We start from the raw sequence: 16,411 nt of genomic DNA, 5'->3' as shown, positions 1-16,411 counted from the left end.
TGGCCATGCTAAATTGCTCACAGTGTCCAAGGGTGTGTAGGTTAGGTAGATTAGCCAAGGGAAATGCAGGGTAACAGGGATGGGGTGGGTCTGGACTGGATGCTGTTCGGAGGGTCGCTGATGTCTCAATGGGCCAAATGGGCTGCTTCCACACTGTGAGGATTCTATGACTATTATGTAATGGAAATAATGTGGAGAAGTTTTCCCAGCTAAGGAGGGGTAGATTTGTTGTGGGTGTATACAGTGAATTAAATGCCTTGCAGTTGCTATCCAGTTGAGGTGTTGTCATCACACAACCCTGTTCTGTGTTTGTGCAGTGTGGGATAGAAGAGGAACTAGCTCTGTCCCTTGAGACTGTAAGACTGTTAACCATCTGAAGCTTAGTTAATCTCTGCTGTTGGGGATAGTCACTCAGTTCTAATATTTTTATTTTGGTTTTACATTAGCAGCAAATCCATGATTTCTACAGCCCTCTGTCTAATTGTAAAATGACAGTGACGAAGGATTTCAGATTCTGCACCCCAGTTCTGTGTCTCAGCCCAAAGAAGTAGGTGCATCCCCTGGAAAGCACTTGGGATCAGACTGAAGGTGTATCTCGGCCACAGAAAGCATATTGGGATTGATTTTTCAGATCCCATGATAGTAGTGAATGGGAGTCCCGCTGGACAGTGGTGTGGGTCAGAGAAAAGGTCAGAGAGCTGTAGTCTGATCTTAAACCTGTGTTCTTTCGATTGTGGCTACATGGAGAGAAACACCAGTACCAAAAAAAAGGAATATCACTTGGAAATTCATGTACTGGTCATATTGGAGCTCCCTTTTGAAATACACAAGATGAATTGGACCATTACGTCCCATTCTCAGGTTTTACAGTCTTTTTTTCTTTCAGGGTAATAGGTTGCGAAAAACATGATCCTTCATTTTAACATAATTACAATTGAAAACAGCATTGACCATCATTTTCTTTTTAAACAGGGGAATACGTCGTCATGACGCTATACTTCGATTTAAGTCGAAGAATGGGATATTTCACGATTCAGACCTACATTCCCTGCATATTGACTGTTGTTCTATCATGGGTTTCATTCTGGATTAAGAAAGATGCAACTCCAGCCAGGACAGCACTTGGTAAGTTACCTTTTGCACCAAATTTAGTACCCAGGACCTTGACTGATTGCTATTTCATTAATTGGCAAATGAACTAGGAGCAACATGAGAGAAAAATGAATTATGCGGTGTGTTGCTATGATCAGGAATGTACTGTCTGAAAGCGTGTGGCTAAAGATTCAACAAGTTAGATAATTGCTTCACAAATGTTTTAAACATTGTCACAATATATGGAATGAGCAGGTTGGACTAAGTGGATAACTCCATTAAAGAGTCAGCAGAAGGATTATTGTGGTACAGTGGTAGTGTTCCTACCTCTTAACTAGGAAGCCTGCATTCATGTCTCACCTGCGCAAGAGATGTGAAATAACATCATGGGGCAGGTTAATTAGAAATGATCTTATAAAGAAGAAGCATAGTGTTACAGAGTCATACAGCATGGAAACAGGCTCTTCGGTCCAACCCATCCATGCCGACTAGACATCCCAATCTGACCTCGTCCCATTTGGCCCATATCCCACTAAACCCTTTCTATTCATGCACTCATCCAGATGCCTTGTAAATGTTGTAATTGTACCAGCCTCGACCACTTCCTCTGGCAGCTCATACACACACCACCTTCTGTATGAAAAAGTTATCCCTGAGGTCCCTTTTAAAACTTTCCCCCTTAAACCTATGTCCCTCTAGTTTTGGACTCCCCTACCCTGGGGAAATCAAACCTTGGCTATTTGCCCAATCCATGCCCCTCATGATTTTATAAACCTCTATAAAGTCATTACTCAGTCTTTGATGTGCCAAGTAAAAAAGACCCAACTTATTTAGCCTCTCCCTATAGCTCAATTCCTCCAGTCCTGGCAACATCCCTGTAAATCTTTTCTGCGCTCTCTCAGGTTTAACAACATCCTTCCTGTAGAAGGGAGACCAGAATTGTACGCAGTATTCCAAAGGTGGCCTGACCAATATCCTGTACAGCCACCACATGACCACCCAACTCTTATACTCAATGTTCTGACCAATGAAAGCAAGCATGCCAAATGACTTTTTCACCACCCTGTCTACCTGAAACTCCACTTTCAAGGAACTATGCACCTGCACCACTAGGTCTCTTTGTTCGGCAACACTTCCCAGGGCTCTATATGTATAAGTCCTGCCCTGGTTTGCCTTACCAAAATGCAGCGCCTCAGGTTTATCTAAATTAAACTCAGTCTGTCACTCCTCGGCTCATTGGCCCAGCTGTTCAAGGTCCCATTGTACTCTGAGATAATCTTCTTTGCTGTTCACTGCACCTCCAATTTTGGTGTCATATGCAGACTTACCAACCATTCCTCCTATTTTCACATCCAAATCATTTATATAAATGACAAAAAGCAGTGGACCCAGCACCGACCCTTGTGGCATACTGCTGGTCACAGGCCTCCAGTCTGATAAACAACCCTCCACCACCACCCACTGTCTCCTACCTTCAAGCCAATTTTGAATCCAATTGGTTAACTCCCCATGGATCCCATATGATCTAACCTTACTTACTTGTCTACCATGCAGAATCTTATTGAACACTTTGCTGAAGTCAATGTAGACAACGTCCACCAGTCTGCCTTCATCAGTCTTCTTTGTCACCTTTTCAAAAAGCTCAATCAAATGAATGAGACATGATTTCCCATGCACAAATCCATGTTGGCTATCCCTAATCACTCTTTGCATTTCCAAATGCATGTAAATCCTGTCTGCCACATCAGCCAAATGACCTCCTTCAGTACAGTATCATTCTTTGATACCTTGAATTTTCCTTTACAATTTATAGCCACTTAAAACCTATGCAACATGGGTTTTTCTACTATTAGTTGACTGTGGCTATCCTTTGGATGTTCTTCCTCTTGACACACTAAGGGGTAGTTGACAAAACTTTGAGGCAAACTTTTCAATGTCTTAAACATAATGCAAAGGCTCTTGTTGTGCAGTGGTAGTTTCACTACCTCCGAGCCAGTAGGCCTGGGTTCAAGTCTTGCCTGCTCCCGCAGTGTGTAATAATATCACTGAACAGATTGATGAGGAAAATGTCCATAATGTTATATAAAAGAAAGTTGGATGTTAGGACCAGAAGCAACACATTTAAAGGTTTGGAAGACTGTTCTGATGAGGAGTCACTGGACTCAGAACATTAACTCTGCTTTATTCTCACAGATGCTGCCAAACATGCTGAGTTTGTCCAGCAATTTCTGTCTTTGTAGCAAGATTATCATGCTGTTTGAACTCAAATCCTCCAGTTAGGTTTCAATGAAAACATATTGATGTACATCCACAGGTGTCAATAAGACTAGAGCTTGTAAAGATAAGGCAGTCACTAATCAATCCAATGAGGAATTCAGGAGAAACTACTTTATCCAAAGAGTGCTTAGATTATGGAATCTGCCAACACATAAAGCAGACGAGAGGATACTGTAGATGCCTTTAAAGAGAAGCAAAATACAAGATCAGGGGAGAAAGAAATTGAAGCTTACACTGAAAGGACGGCTTAGAGTGGAGGATTAAAACAGAAGTACTATGGGTGGAACAATGTGAGTTATGATGAGCAATTTAGGAAAATTGAGTGTGATGTCAAGCTCTCACTGACATATTGATACTAAAATTTTGTAACCAAGTCCCGGATGACAAATGAAATTCTTGCACGTGAGCAGTAAGAGGCCTGTTAACTGGAATTATCGCTCATTATCACCATCATTAGCACCTAATTCTGCCTCATTAATGTGCAGGCTCCCATTCTCCCACACGTCAGAGGCTGAGGGGGGACCTTATAGAAATTTATAAAATCATGACAGGCATGAATAGCCAAGGTCTTTTTCCCAGGGTGGGGAGTCCAAAACCAGAGGGCATAGGTTTAAGATGAGAGGGGAAAGATTTGAAAGGGATCTAAGGGGCAACTTTTTCCACACAGAGGATGGTGCATGTATAGAATGAGCTGCCAGAGGAAGTGGTGGAGGCTGGTACAATTACAACATTTAAAAGCCATCTAGATGAGTACATGAATAGGAAACGTTTAGAAGGATGTGAACCAAATGTTGACAAATGGGACTAGATTAATTTAGGATCTCTGGTCAGCATGGACGAGTTGGACCGAAGGGTCTGTTTTAGTGCTGTACAGCTCTATGACTTTATGATGCTGGATAGAAACTAGATGCCGGGAAATCACGACATGAAATTTAGCGCGTGTACTTGGTGAATCAAACTCACTGCTTGCTCCTCGGGATCTCTAACCTGGACATCCAGTATGAGCCTCTCTGGGCAGGCTCAAAGGGCAGCAAACACAAGCATCCCAGGTATAAAGAGACTTGCATCTGACATATACCAGCCTCACTTATTCAGCATGGCACATCTCCAATCCCCTTCTGCACTTTGACCTGCACAGAATCCTCTCATTGTAAACCCTAGCATTGAGGGTTTGTCATATGAGCAAGTTGGCAGTCTACTGACTGGAGTTTAGAAGAATGAGAGATGATCTCATTGAAACATATGGGATTCTTAAGGGGTTTGACTGAGTAAATGCTGACAGGATGTATTCCTCTCATGTCTAGGACCAGAGAGAATAATCTCATAAAAAGGGGCACCAAATTAAAATTGAGATGAGGAGGAATTTCTTCTCTCACAGGGTTTTGAGTCTGTGGAACTCCATGCCACAGAGAGCTTTGGGGGCTGAATCCTTGTGTGTATTTAAGGCTGAGATAGGTAGATTGTTGATCAGTCAGGGAATCCAGGGTTAGGGAGAAAGGGCAGGAATATGGACGAGAGCAACGTTGGATCAACTATGATCTTGTGAATGGTGGAGCAGGCTCAAGGGGCCAAATGGCCTACTGGTGTTCCTATTTCTTATGGTCTTAAACCAACCATCCAGCCAACCGAGCTAGTCAACCCCTATTGGCATAGAACTTGTTTCTAAAGAAGGGTCCTGACCCGAAACGTCAACTTTCCTGCTCCTCTGATGCTGCCTGGCCTGCTGTGTTTCTCCAGCTCCACACTGTGTTATCTCTAGTTAAAATGCTAACCTATTCATAAACTCCCCAACACATACACTGCAACTTGGGAATTTCCCATTAGTCTGTGTTTTGACACCACTTCCCAGAACATTCACTGAGACAATAAGTCAGCTGCTGTCTGCATCATTGTACCTGCTTCATGACCAAATGCTACAGCAATCAAAACATTTAAAGTGTGCAACCCATTTGTAGAAACTTTTGAAAGAAAGACTGAAGATCTTTCTCTTTGCCTGCCAAACATTGCACTCTACTCTGTGCTGGAGATGTATTTTCAGATTTTTGACAGGTTGGAAATTCAATATCCCAGTATGCTAGGAAATGATCTCACCTCATGGTGTGCTGTCTGCCTCGTCTGAGCCATCAAGGTCAGGACTGAGCAAGTGCAGCAACATGACAGATGTCAAGTCAAAATGTTTATTTAAAGCTATGTGGTTTGCAGTGCATTAGTGGTGCTTATAAAAGTAGAGTCACACTCGAAACCTGCTGAACATTTGGTCTAAAGTAGTCAGGAGAGGGTTATCAAAACAAATTGAAGTGAGTTAAAATGAATCTTGTAAAAGGAGGAGTTGTATATGATAAATTTGTCATGCCATGTTACCAGATATCAAATGTTCATGCTAATTTAATGAATGCTGCACATCAGTTAAAAAACAAGAATTCTAAATGTTCATTGAATGGAATTGAATTTGCAAGAGAAGTCTTAAGAGAAGGACCCAGAACTGATTGTATACTCCTAATGTTCAATACTTCAACAAAATGAGGGCAAGTTAAGTTACAAAAAATAGAATTCTGGATTAAATAACAAGAACAGTAAGATTTGGAGGTGAATTTCATGATGAAAGTGGGAATTTCAATAGGCTCCCAGGTGGCTGAACAGCTTATTAAGGCTATGAATGAGATGGGGAGAATCGTCAGATCCCTACAGGTTCAGGAGCTCTCTCTGTTCTCTGCAGTAAAAGCCTCATTAAGCCTGAATCTATTTTTCAGAAGAAGTTGGATACCGTTATAGAGTCATACAGCAGGGAAACAGGCCCTTTGGTCCAACCAGTCCATGCTGAACATAATCCCAACTAAACTAGTCCCGCCTGCCTACTCCTGGCCCATATCCCTCCAAACCTTTCCTATTCAGATACTTATCCAAATGTCTTTTAAACGTTGTAACTGTACCCACATCCACCACTTCCTCAGGGATTTCATTCCACACGCGAACCACCGTCTGTGTAAAAAATTTGCCCCTCATACCTTTTTTAAATCTTTCTCCTCTCACTTTAAGAATGCTCCCCCTAGTCTTGAAATTCCTCATCCTAGGGAAAAGACAACTGCCATTGACTCTATACCCCTCATTATTTTATAAACTTCTATAAGGTTGCCTTGCTTGGGGGTTGGAAAGAAAGCGGGAACATGATACTAAGTTGGGAGATAAGGCATGATAATAGAAAATGGCGGAACAGGCTGAAAAGGCCAAATGGCCTATTCCTGCACTTATTTTGTAAACATCTATGTTTACCACCAGATAGTGGGCATGAACCCCATCAGACTTGGCCATGGTAGCATTCATTGGTTTGAAATGGGCTTTCCATCTCCATCAAAGAGAACATCTTGCCTCCGGGAGCTGCCAGCCAAGGAAATGGCTGAAAACTCTCCTGGCCCAGCAGCGCCACCACTGGTGCCCACTGATGGGACTAACCCAAGGGAGAAGCGAACTCCAGTGAAGCCCTAACTTGAAGGTAATCTGAGCTCTCACTGGGGCCAACCTGGAAGACCCTGGTGAGGGAGGTGCGTATCCTGAGTGGACAGGATGGGGAGGCAGTGTTGGGATACCTCGGGTGGGGGAGGGGATGCTCAGATAGGTGCAGGAACTCCAAAGAAGAGGACTGCCTCACTTGCCCAGCCATGCTTCACCTGGTCAGTTCGACAGGTGACCCCAGCCACCACACTGCAGAGACAACCCAGGGAGCAGGAGGTTGCCCTCAAGTGGCCGTAGTTAACATAGCTCCCACAGAAGGGGACCCATCTGATCTCTCTCCTGCTGTTAGCAAAACTGCAGGGGCAGACGAGTGGGCACTGGAAACAGAATGGCTAATGTGGCACCTCGCGTTAAAGGCCAGCACCACACCGGCCACTGTCATACCACCACTGTTGTAAAATTCCAGCCATTATTCTTCAGAGGAAGGGTCATCAGAACCGCAACGTCAATTCTGATTTTTTTCTTCACAGATGCTGCCAGACCTGCTGAGCTTTTCCAGCAACTTCTGTTTTTGTTCCTGATTTACAGCATCCGCAGTTCTTTCAGTTATTATTCTTCAGAGGATTTGCTGGGTTCTCAAAATGTTTTGATGGGTCTTGGACAGCAGCATTTTACTGTTAGACAGCAAACAGTGAAAGAAAAAAAGATTAGACCATGGCATTATTTGGTGTAAACTATAATATTTCTTCCAGTTTAGCCAACAAAATCAGATCAGAAGCCATTAATTTAAATGAAGCATAAGCCAGGGAGTAGGATAAGCTTTTTGACTCAAATATCTAAAATCACACATAAAATATCAACATCTGAGCATGATTAAAATAAATAGATCGATTACCTGGTTAATGTGATACACAAGTGAGTATTACACGTATGCATTTGTAAGCTGTCATCTCACAAAGTACTACTCCAAAACAGTCATTTAGCTGGTTGTGGGAGTTAATAGTTAAAGAAAAACTATTCAAAATTCAGTCACATGCAACAATGGATAAACCGCTAGAAAGAGATTAAGTGGGGTAAAGGGAGAATTGGCCCTTTTTATGATCTTTCTTTTTTGCCTTTAGTGAATATCCTTCTCGGCAGACTAAATTTAATTGATTTTACTCATCTAATCCTCTTTGTCAAATGTAATGAATATAATGCCTTATATTATGGCTCTTAGCCTTTCATTTCCACTTTACAGTGGAGTCATACAGCATGGAGACAGACGTTTTGGTCCAACCAGTCCATGCCAGCTATAATCCCAAACTAAACTTGTCTCACTTGTCTGGACTTGGCCCATATCCCTCCAAACATGACTTATTCATGTGCTTACCTAAATGCACACATCACTTCCTCTGGAAGTTCATTCCACACATGAACCACTCTCTATGTAAAAAAATTGCCCCTCATGTCTTTTTTAAATCTTTCTTCTCTCACCTTAAAAATATGCCACCGAGTCTTGAAATCCCCACTCTAGGGAAAACACACCTGCTGTTCACCTCTCATGATTTTACAAATCTCTATAATGTCACCCCTCAACCTCCTATGCACCAGTGAAATAGGTCCAGGCCTACCCAGCCTCTCCTTATAACTCAAACCCTCCATTCCCAGAAATATCCTGGTGATTCTCTTCTGAACCCTGTCCAACTTAGTGATAACTTTCCTATAACAGGGTGGACACAGTATTCCAGAAGATGCTTCACCAATGTCCTGTGCAACATCAACATGACACCCAACTCCTATACTCAAAAGTCTGAGCAATGAAGGCAAGCGTGCTAAATGCCTTTTTAACCACCCTATCCATATGTGGTGCAAACTTTGAAGAATTATGTACCTGAACCCCTAGGTGTCTCCATTCTCCAATACTACCCAAGGCCCCACTTTTTAATGTATAAATCCTGCCCTTGTTTGTTTTACCAAAATGCAATTCCTTGCATTTATCCAAATTAAACTCTATTTGCCACTGTTCAGTCCATTGACCCAATCGATCAAGATCTCTTCATAATCTTAGATAATCTTCTTCATAGTCCACCATACCACCAATTTTTGTGTCATCCACAAACTTACTAACTTTGCCTACAATACTGTTATTGAATTCATTTATGTAAATGACAAATAAAAGTAGACACAGCATCAAGAAAAACAGAAAAAAGGTAACTAAATAAAATTGAGATAATACTTTCGTCATTTTGAGGATGTTAAGTTGATCTGTTATTTCCCATTCTGAGATTTTCATAAATGAGTAAGAGCAAATGATTTTGGCACTAATGCCACAACAAAAACTCCTAATAGTGTTTGTTTACACAATCTATAAATGGAGGAAATGCACCAGGATGTGATAAATATCACTGCTTGCCAGAGTTCTCTACTTTGAATCACTATTAGCAACCACCAGTAATAGGTTACTTCTTTTTCAAAACTGTATTGGTAAGCAATTTTTAGTCAGCTCACATCATAATTCCAATATAATATCTTAAGTAGATCTTTAGTAAGAATGTGGAACTCATTACTACACAAAGCAGTTGACATGAGTAGCATAAATGAGCAGATGAAGGAGAAAAGAGTAGAAAGGTAAAAGTCCATAAGACATAGGAGCATAATTAGGCCATTCGGCCCTTTGGGTCTACTCCATCATTTGATCATGGCTGATATGCTTCTCAACCCCATTCCCCTCCCTTCTCTCTGTAACACCTGATCTCCTTACTAATCAAGAACCAATCTTTCTCTGTCTTAAATACAGAATGATTAATGACTTGGCCTCCACAACCTTTTGTGACAATGAGTTCCACAGATTCACTACCCTCAGGGTGAAGAAATTCCTCCTAATCTCAATGCTAAAGGATCATCCCTTCGTTCTGAGAAAATGCCTTTGGGACCTAGTTTCTCCCAATAGTGGAAACATCTTCACCACGTCTACTCTATCCACGCTTTTCAGTATTCTGTAAGTTTCAATCAGATTCTTCCTCATCCTTCTAAACTCCTTGGAGTACACACTGAGAGTCGTCAACCACTCCTCATACATCAAGCCCTTCATCCCTGCTGTCATTCTTGTAAACCCCCTCCAGACCCTTACAACTTCAGCACATTCTTCCTTAGATACAGAGCCCAAAACTGCTCACAATATTCCAAGTTCTGTCTGACCAGAGCCTTATATAGCCTCAGCAGTACATCTCCCCTGTTATATCCTAGACCTCTTGGAATGAATGCTAACATTGCTTTCCTTTCCTAAATGCCAACTAAACCTGCATGTTAATCTTAAGAGGATCCTAAGCTAAGACTCCTGATTCCCAAAGCCTTCTCCCATGTAGAAAATAGGCTTTGCCTCTATTCTTCCTACCAAAGTGCATAACCTCACACTTTCCCATATTACATTGCGCTTGCCACTAATTTGCCCTCTCTCCGAGCCTGTCCAAGTCCTTCTGCAGCCTCCCCACTTCCTGAACACTACCTGTCCTTCCACCTATCTTTGTGTCATCCACAAACTTAGCAACAATGCCCTCACTTTCTTCATCGAGATCGATAATTTATAACATGAATCGTTGTGGTTCCAACAAGGACCCGGTATGTCATGCTGCGGTTATGCCATACAGTTAAATGAAATGGGATTGATAACGTGTTGAAGACACATTGGCCCATGTCTTCCATGAAATGGCAATTATCATCAGATGCTCCAATGTACTTTTCTGTCCCTTGATGTCCCTCCACATCTCTGAATGGCTTTTCTGAGCCAGGCTTCTACAGAAATGCACAATATGCAGTTCCAAAATGAGTTCCATTGCGTGTTCAGAGGAAGGTAGTAACAGGAAATGTAATGGTTCCTTATCGCAGCACCAGAAATTGTAAGGTAAACTTCAGTGTCCAGAGTGAATGTTAGCAAATGGGTGAGTAGGTGAATGGGTAGATGTATAAACTAAATGCAGAAGTAGCAGATGGCAGGCAGGGTGGCTAAATGGATGAGTTGTGGCACTGTGCCAGGGAATATTTGGGTCAAGTTGGGAGGTAGATATGCAGGGAGCTAATCAGCAGTGGAGGTCAGTCAGGTCCAGTCAGCAGCCTAGTTGGGTAGTTAGGTCAAGGGGAAACTCTTGTCAGTTCAGGGGCTAGTTAGGTGGTCAGGGCATGGTCGAGAGAATTAGCCATATCAGGTTGGTGTCAGTTTGGATGCGTCTGCTAAGTAATTGGGCACTATAGATGTGAGTCAGACTGGCCCAGGATAGTTGGGAGGGCTGAGATGGTATTTGGAGAGTTGAGAGGGGACTTGCTGTTGTCAGTGTGGCAGCAGTGTCAGCTGTGTAGTGTTAGATTACGATGTTTCTGGGCAACAGTGCCTGGCTAATTATTCTGGTATGCTTCATGATGAATCTGAAGACGCAGGCATTTTTACAGGTTCCAGGCAGCAGGAAAATTGTTCAAAGCTCCCTGCCAATTCCCACAATGGTCACTGCATTTGGAATTCCAATGTGCAGTATGGGTTATATATTCACTCTGTGACAACTCAGAGACTTGAAGATCTGGGCCAATATAATTTACTGGAGTGCAATCAATTATGTCGAGCAAAATTGCTCCAAGTTTGGAGTTATTCTATGTAGGCCAGTTACAGATTAAATCACTTCACAGTGAAAGCGGTTATTTTTGATGAGCACAAAAGAACAAATCTAGCCTATAATCTGATTAATGTAAAAAGTCTTGAAAATGAATCAAGACATAATTGAATACACCAGAATCTACAATTGAAGATAAGCATTTCAAACAGGCAAGTTTTTCCCCCTAATTTGAAGGGTATATAAAATTAAACAGTAATTTGTAACTAATTAGTATTTATTGTACGACATTTGCTAGTTATTAATTTAAGTCCTGATGTATTTTAAAGTTTGCGTCCTCAGGTTGCTTGCTTCTTGTTAAATGTCTGTGGGACAGTTTTCCTTTTTTATACGTAGGTGTTAATGTTGATGGATGGAAAGTTGTCTGGTCACATTTTGGTCATGCAATTCTTTCAATTCAGTTTCCTTTCTAAGTACTTCACCCAGACAATTATGCAATACCCACGAGCAAATGAGGAAAATCTGTCGAACAGTGTTTATCAAACATGCTGACACCAGTTGGTGTTAACAGATGCTTTATAAATTCTTCTGCATAATGTTTCAGAAGAATAATACACATTTTAATACACGTCACAAAGTTTATAACAGCGTCAATGGAGAAAGTCAAATAATTCTCTCCTGGCATTGGTCCCATGTAGATGAAACTATCATTGTCAAATTGTTGACTATAAAGTCTACTACTTAACCAATGTAAATTTTTATAATAATGTATTCTTTTGGCATTGTTTGTTTAGTTACCTTTCACATTTGTAAAAAAGTAACAACTGAATGTGTATTTCACAAAGTTGGTGTGAGGAAAATTGTCAGCAAATGTTGGTTTGATTGTCAACTATTAACATACTGAAAACTTCTTTTTGAAAGATGGATATATATGCAGGAGATTTTGCCTGCTATCATCTTGTATCATCTATTTTTTATTGACTGTTACCTTCTTGGGAAAACATTTTTAACTGTGGAATTGTGTTGCAACATTTTATAATAAAAGTACGATATCAGGCAAATGAGCGTCTTGAGGTTTTAGTTTGATCCCTGCCCCTTTGTAAACATTAGGAGGCTGATAAATTGAAAGCAATTTCCAGATTCAGTATCGCTATGAATTCTACTAACTTCCCTACTCTTTTGGTGCAGACTGGAGAAATTGTGGGGCTTTGTCCTCAGGTACAAGGTGTCTCACTTGACTTAACTCAGATAGTTGGGCATGAGACTTGCCAGTACTCTGAGCTTTCCAGCCATAGTCACATATTGTAATACCCTTGCCCAATTCTGAAATCTGTTCTGCAAAAGGCAAGGCTATGTTCCAAGAATGGAGTCTCACAATTTCAGTATTCCCAACAATAACCATCTGCAAATGTTGATGTTGTATCTATGCACTGTATCTAAATTAGTGCATATAGAATGTTATCTGAATATTTATGCTTTAAAAGAAAACCTGACAATTCTAACTGCTTTCTGTCTGCATAGCTTTTTTTGTCTGCAGCAGATTTTCACCATGCACTTGGGGATAGCATCTGAATTGCAAATCGATCACCTATCACATGACATCCCTAATTTTCACTTTGAATTTGTCCACTTCTCCTTATTGAAACATTTCATGGTCAAGTTTATTATGGCCTTGCTAGTGTAAACACATGACCCTGTGCGGTACTGAACGTCTGGTTCTCAGTAATAATTTAAAATTCTTTCTGAAAGCTATTACACCCGCCAGAATTTTCTCGATGGCTGTATTTTGTAAAACACAGAAAAGAGGGTTTAAACAAAATAACAGTAGAGTTGTTAAGTTTATTCAGTGAATCATCGTTTGTATAACTTTCATAAATAATCTTGCCCAAAAGTCTCAGCTTCTCCCAAAAGCCTGGTTTAGACAAAGTATTCTGCCTAAAACGATGACTGGGAACTCTGAAATAAGATTTTGTTTAAATTAATACATGGGATTTGGTATTAGCTGACTTGGCCAGCATTTATGGCCCATCGTTAATTGCCCTGGAGAAAATGATAATGAACTTGAAGTCCTTGGGGTGGAGGGGCAGCCACAATGCTGTTAGGTAGCGAGCTGGAGGATTTGGGCCTCAGCTACAGTGAAGGAATGGCGATATATTTCCAAGTTAGGAAGGTGAGCGGCTTGGAAGGGAATTTCAGGCAGTGGCATTTGCAGTTATCTGCTGAACTTGTCATTCTAAACAGTAGTGTTTCTGGGTTCAGAAGGTGCTGTTAAAGGAGTCGGGGGAGTTACAGCAGTGCTACAAATAGTGGAGAATATTCCCTGATACCCATTGACTCCAGTTTTGCTTAATGTGCTCCTTAATGTCACATCCGGTCAAATGTGCCCTTGATGTCAATAGCAATCACTCTCACCTCAGCTCTGGAATCCATTTGTTTTGCCCATGTTTGGGCCAAGACTGTAAGAGGTCAGGAGCTGAGTGGCCCTGGTGGAATCCAAACTGAGCATCAACAAGCAGATTATTAATGAACAAGTGCTGCTTGATGGCACTATTGATGACAATTTCCATCACTTGACCGATGATCAAGAGTAGTCTAATGGGACAGTTTGTCCAGAGTTTTGTGAGCAGGGCACACCTGGGCAAATATTGACCCATTGATGAGTAGATGCACTCAGAATGAGAGGGGGATTTACCAGCAATTAGTAGGTGGTTCTTTGCTGTACTGGAAAAGTTTAGCTTGGGGTACAGCTAGTTCTGGAGGACAGGTCTACAATATTATTGCTGTAATATTGACAGGTCACATAACCTTTACAGTATCAAATGCATCCAACCATTTCCTGATATTATATAGAGTCAGTCGGATTGACTGAAGATTGGCATCTGTGATGCTGGGGACCTCTGGAGGAGGCCAAAATGGATCATTCACTCAGCACTTTTGGCGAAAAATAGTTGCCAATGTTTCAGCCTTATCTTTTCCACTGATGTGCAAGGTTCCTCCATCATTAATGGTGAGGATATTTGTGAAGCCTTTTCCTCCAGTGAATTGTTTAATTGTCCACTACCATTCATGAATAGATGTGGCAGAATTGCAGAGAATAGATCGATTTCGTTGGTTGTGGAATCGCTTAGCTCTGTCTATTACTTGCTGCTTATGCTGTTTGGCATGAAAGTAATCCTGTGCTGTAGCTTCCCCAGGTTGACACATCATTTTCAGGTATGCCTGGTGCTGCTCTTGACATGCATCCTGCACTTTTCATTGAACCTGGGTTGACCCTTGACTTGCTGGTTATGGTAGAGTAGGGGATATGCTGGGTCATGAGGTTGCAGATTGTGTTGGAGCGCAATTCTGCTGTTGCTGCTGATGTTCCACAGTACCTAATGGATAGCCAGTCCTGAGTTACTAGATCCATGTCTATCCCATTTAGCACGGTGATAATGCCACACAACACAATGTGAGCTGTTAATGTGAAGACGGGACTGACTGCGCGGTGCTCACTCTTACCAATACTGTGACGGCAATGCATGTGTGGCAGGAAGATTTGCAAGGATGAGCTAGGGTACGTTTTTCCCTGTTGCTAGTTCCCTCATCATCAGCCGCAGACCCAGTCTAGCAGCTATGTCCTTAGGACCTGGCCAGCTCAATCAGAACTGCTGCTGCCCAAACACTCTTGGGGATGAACATTGAAGTCCCTATCCAGAGTACATTCTGTATCCTTTCCATCCTCAGTGCTTCCTTCGCATGCTGTACAACATGGAGGAGCACTGATTCATTAATTGAGGGCATCTAGTTTGGATTTTGACTGACTTGCTGGCAACTGACTTGTAGCACTCAGAATGAGAGGGGTGTTTATCAGTAACTAGTGGGTGGTCCTCTGTCTGTGACCCTCACACCAGTCTAGAACGAAAACCTACACACATGCACCTCAGCTCACTAAGAACCTTAGCTCACTAGCACACCTTCTGTCACTAACACAGACAGACCAGAGCAAAATTGATCTTTATTCCCTGTTCTTGCATGCTCTTAAAAGGAGAAGATGCACAGTACATCTCCCATCCAGACAACCTGTTGGACTATAGCCTGGTGTCATGCGATTTCTGACCTTGTCCACCCCAGTCCAACACCGGCACCTCCACATCATTCTCCCACCATGTTTACAGTCTGAGATAACTTCCAGGAGATTACAGTTCAGTGTGTAGTGCATTTCCCCATCCCTTTGAAGTCTGTTTACACGTCATCAGATATGACACTCGAGGGTGTTGTCACTGAATTTACATTCACAGTCATTGTTTTGACTGTATGTCCTTAAACTTGTGTTGGAATTAAAGGTTCAGTATGTCCTTAAGTGCTTTGGAGTTCTTCCATTGTCATGACAACAGAAACTGTCTGACCTGAGTGTTTTCCAAAATTTTCCATTTGCAGTTCTTTGCATTAATTCCTTAATGTAGAAAATTCACAGTTGCAAGTGTAATCCAGTCATTGTTGAGAAAGTTCAGTATTAATTCTGGGTTATGTGAACCTCTGATCACAATGCCTATGCTCCACACTTTCCCCTTGCAACATTTTTTTGTTAATGTGTATCCAGTCCTCACCTTTGCAGAGAAGTTACTTTGTTTAATAAATATTAATGAACATACATCAAATTGTGTAAAGAAGCTAGAGACAATTTGTAATCCAGTAGAAAATGGATAAAGCAAAGCTCATTGTGTCACAAGATTTTCAGACCCGTAGAGTCTAGACCCATAGAGCCGTAGAGTCATACAGCATAGATAAAGACCCTTTGGTTCGGCATGCTGACCATGTTCTCCAACTAAACTAGTCCCACCTACCTGTACTTGGCCCATATCCCTCCAAACATTTCCTATTCATGAACTTATCCAAATGTCTTTTAAACATTGTAACTGTATCTGCATCCTCCACTTTCTCTGATAGTTCATTCCACATACGAACCATTCTCTGTGTAAAAATGTTGCCCCTCTTGTCCTTTTTAAATCTTTCTCCTCTCACCTTAAAAA

General features: G+C 41.6%; 1 protein-coding gene across 1 annotated transcript in view; it reads left to right on the top strand.

The window, feature by feature from the left end:
- The window catches only part of LOC125483322 (gamma-aminobutyric acid receptor subunit gamma-3), a 548,041-nt gene that overhangs the window by 474,670 nt on the left and 56,960 nt on the right, over positions 1 to 16,411 (top strand). Inside the window, exon 12 of the mRNA XM_048598107.1 lies at positions 973 to 1,125. Within this exon, the coding sequence (XP_048454064.1) occupies positions 973 to 1,125 (153 nt within the window). The remainder of the gene's footprint in view (positions 1 to 972; positions 1,126 to 16,411) is intronic.

Source organism: Rhincodon typus, chromosome 6 (genome assembly GCF_021869965.1).
Source record: "Rhincodon typus isolate 14 chromosome 6, sRhiTyp1.1, whole genome shotgun sequence".
NCBI lineage: Eukaryota > Metazoa > Chordata > Chondrichthyes > Orectolobiformes > Rhincodontidae > Rhincodon > Rhincodon typus.
The sequence above is the reverse complement of the archived record's forward strand: the minus strand, read 5'-3'. Positions and strand labels throughout refer to the sequence as shown.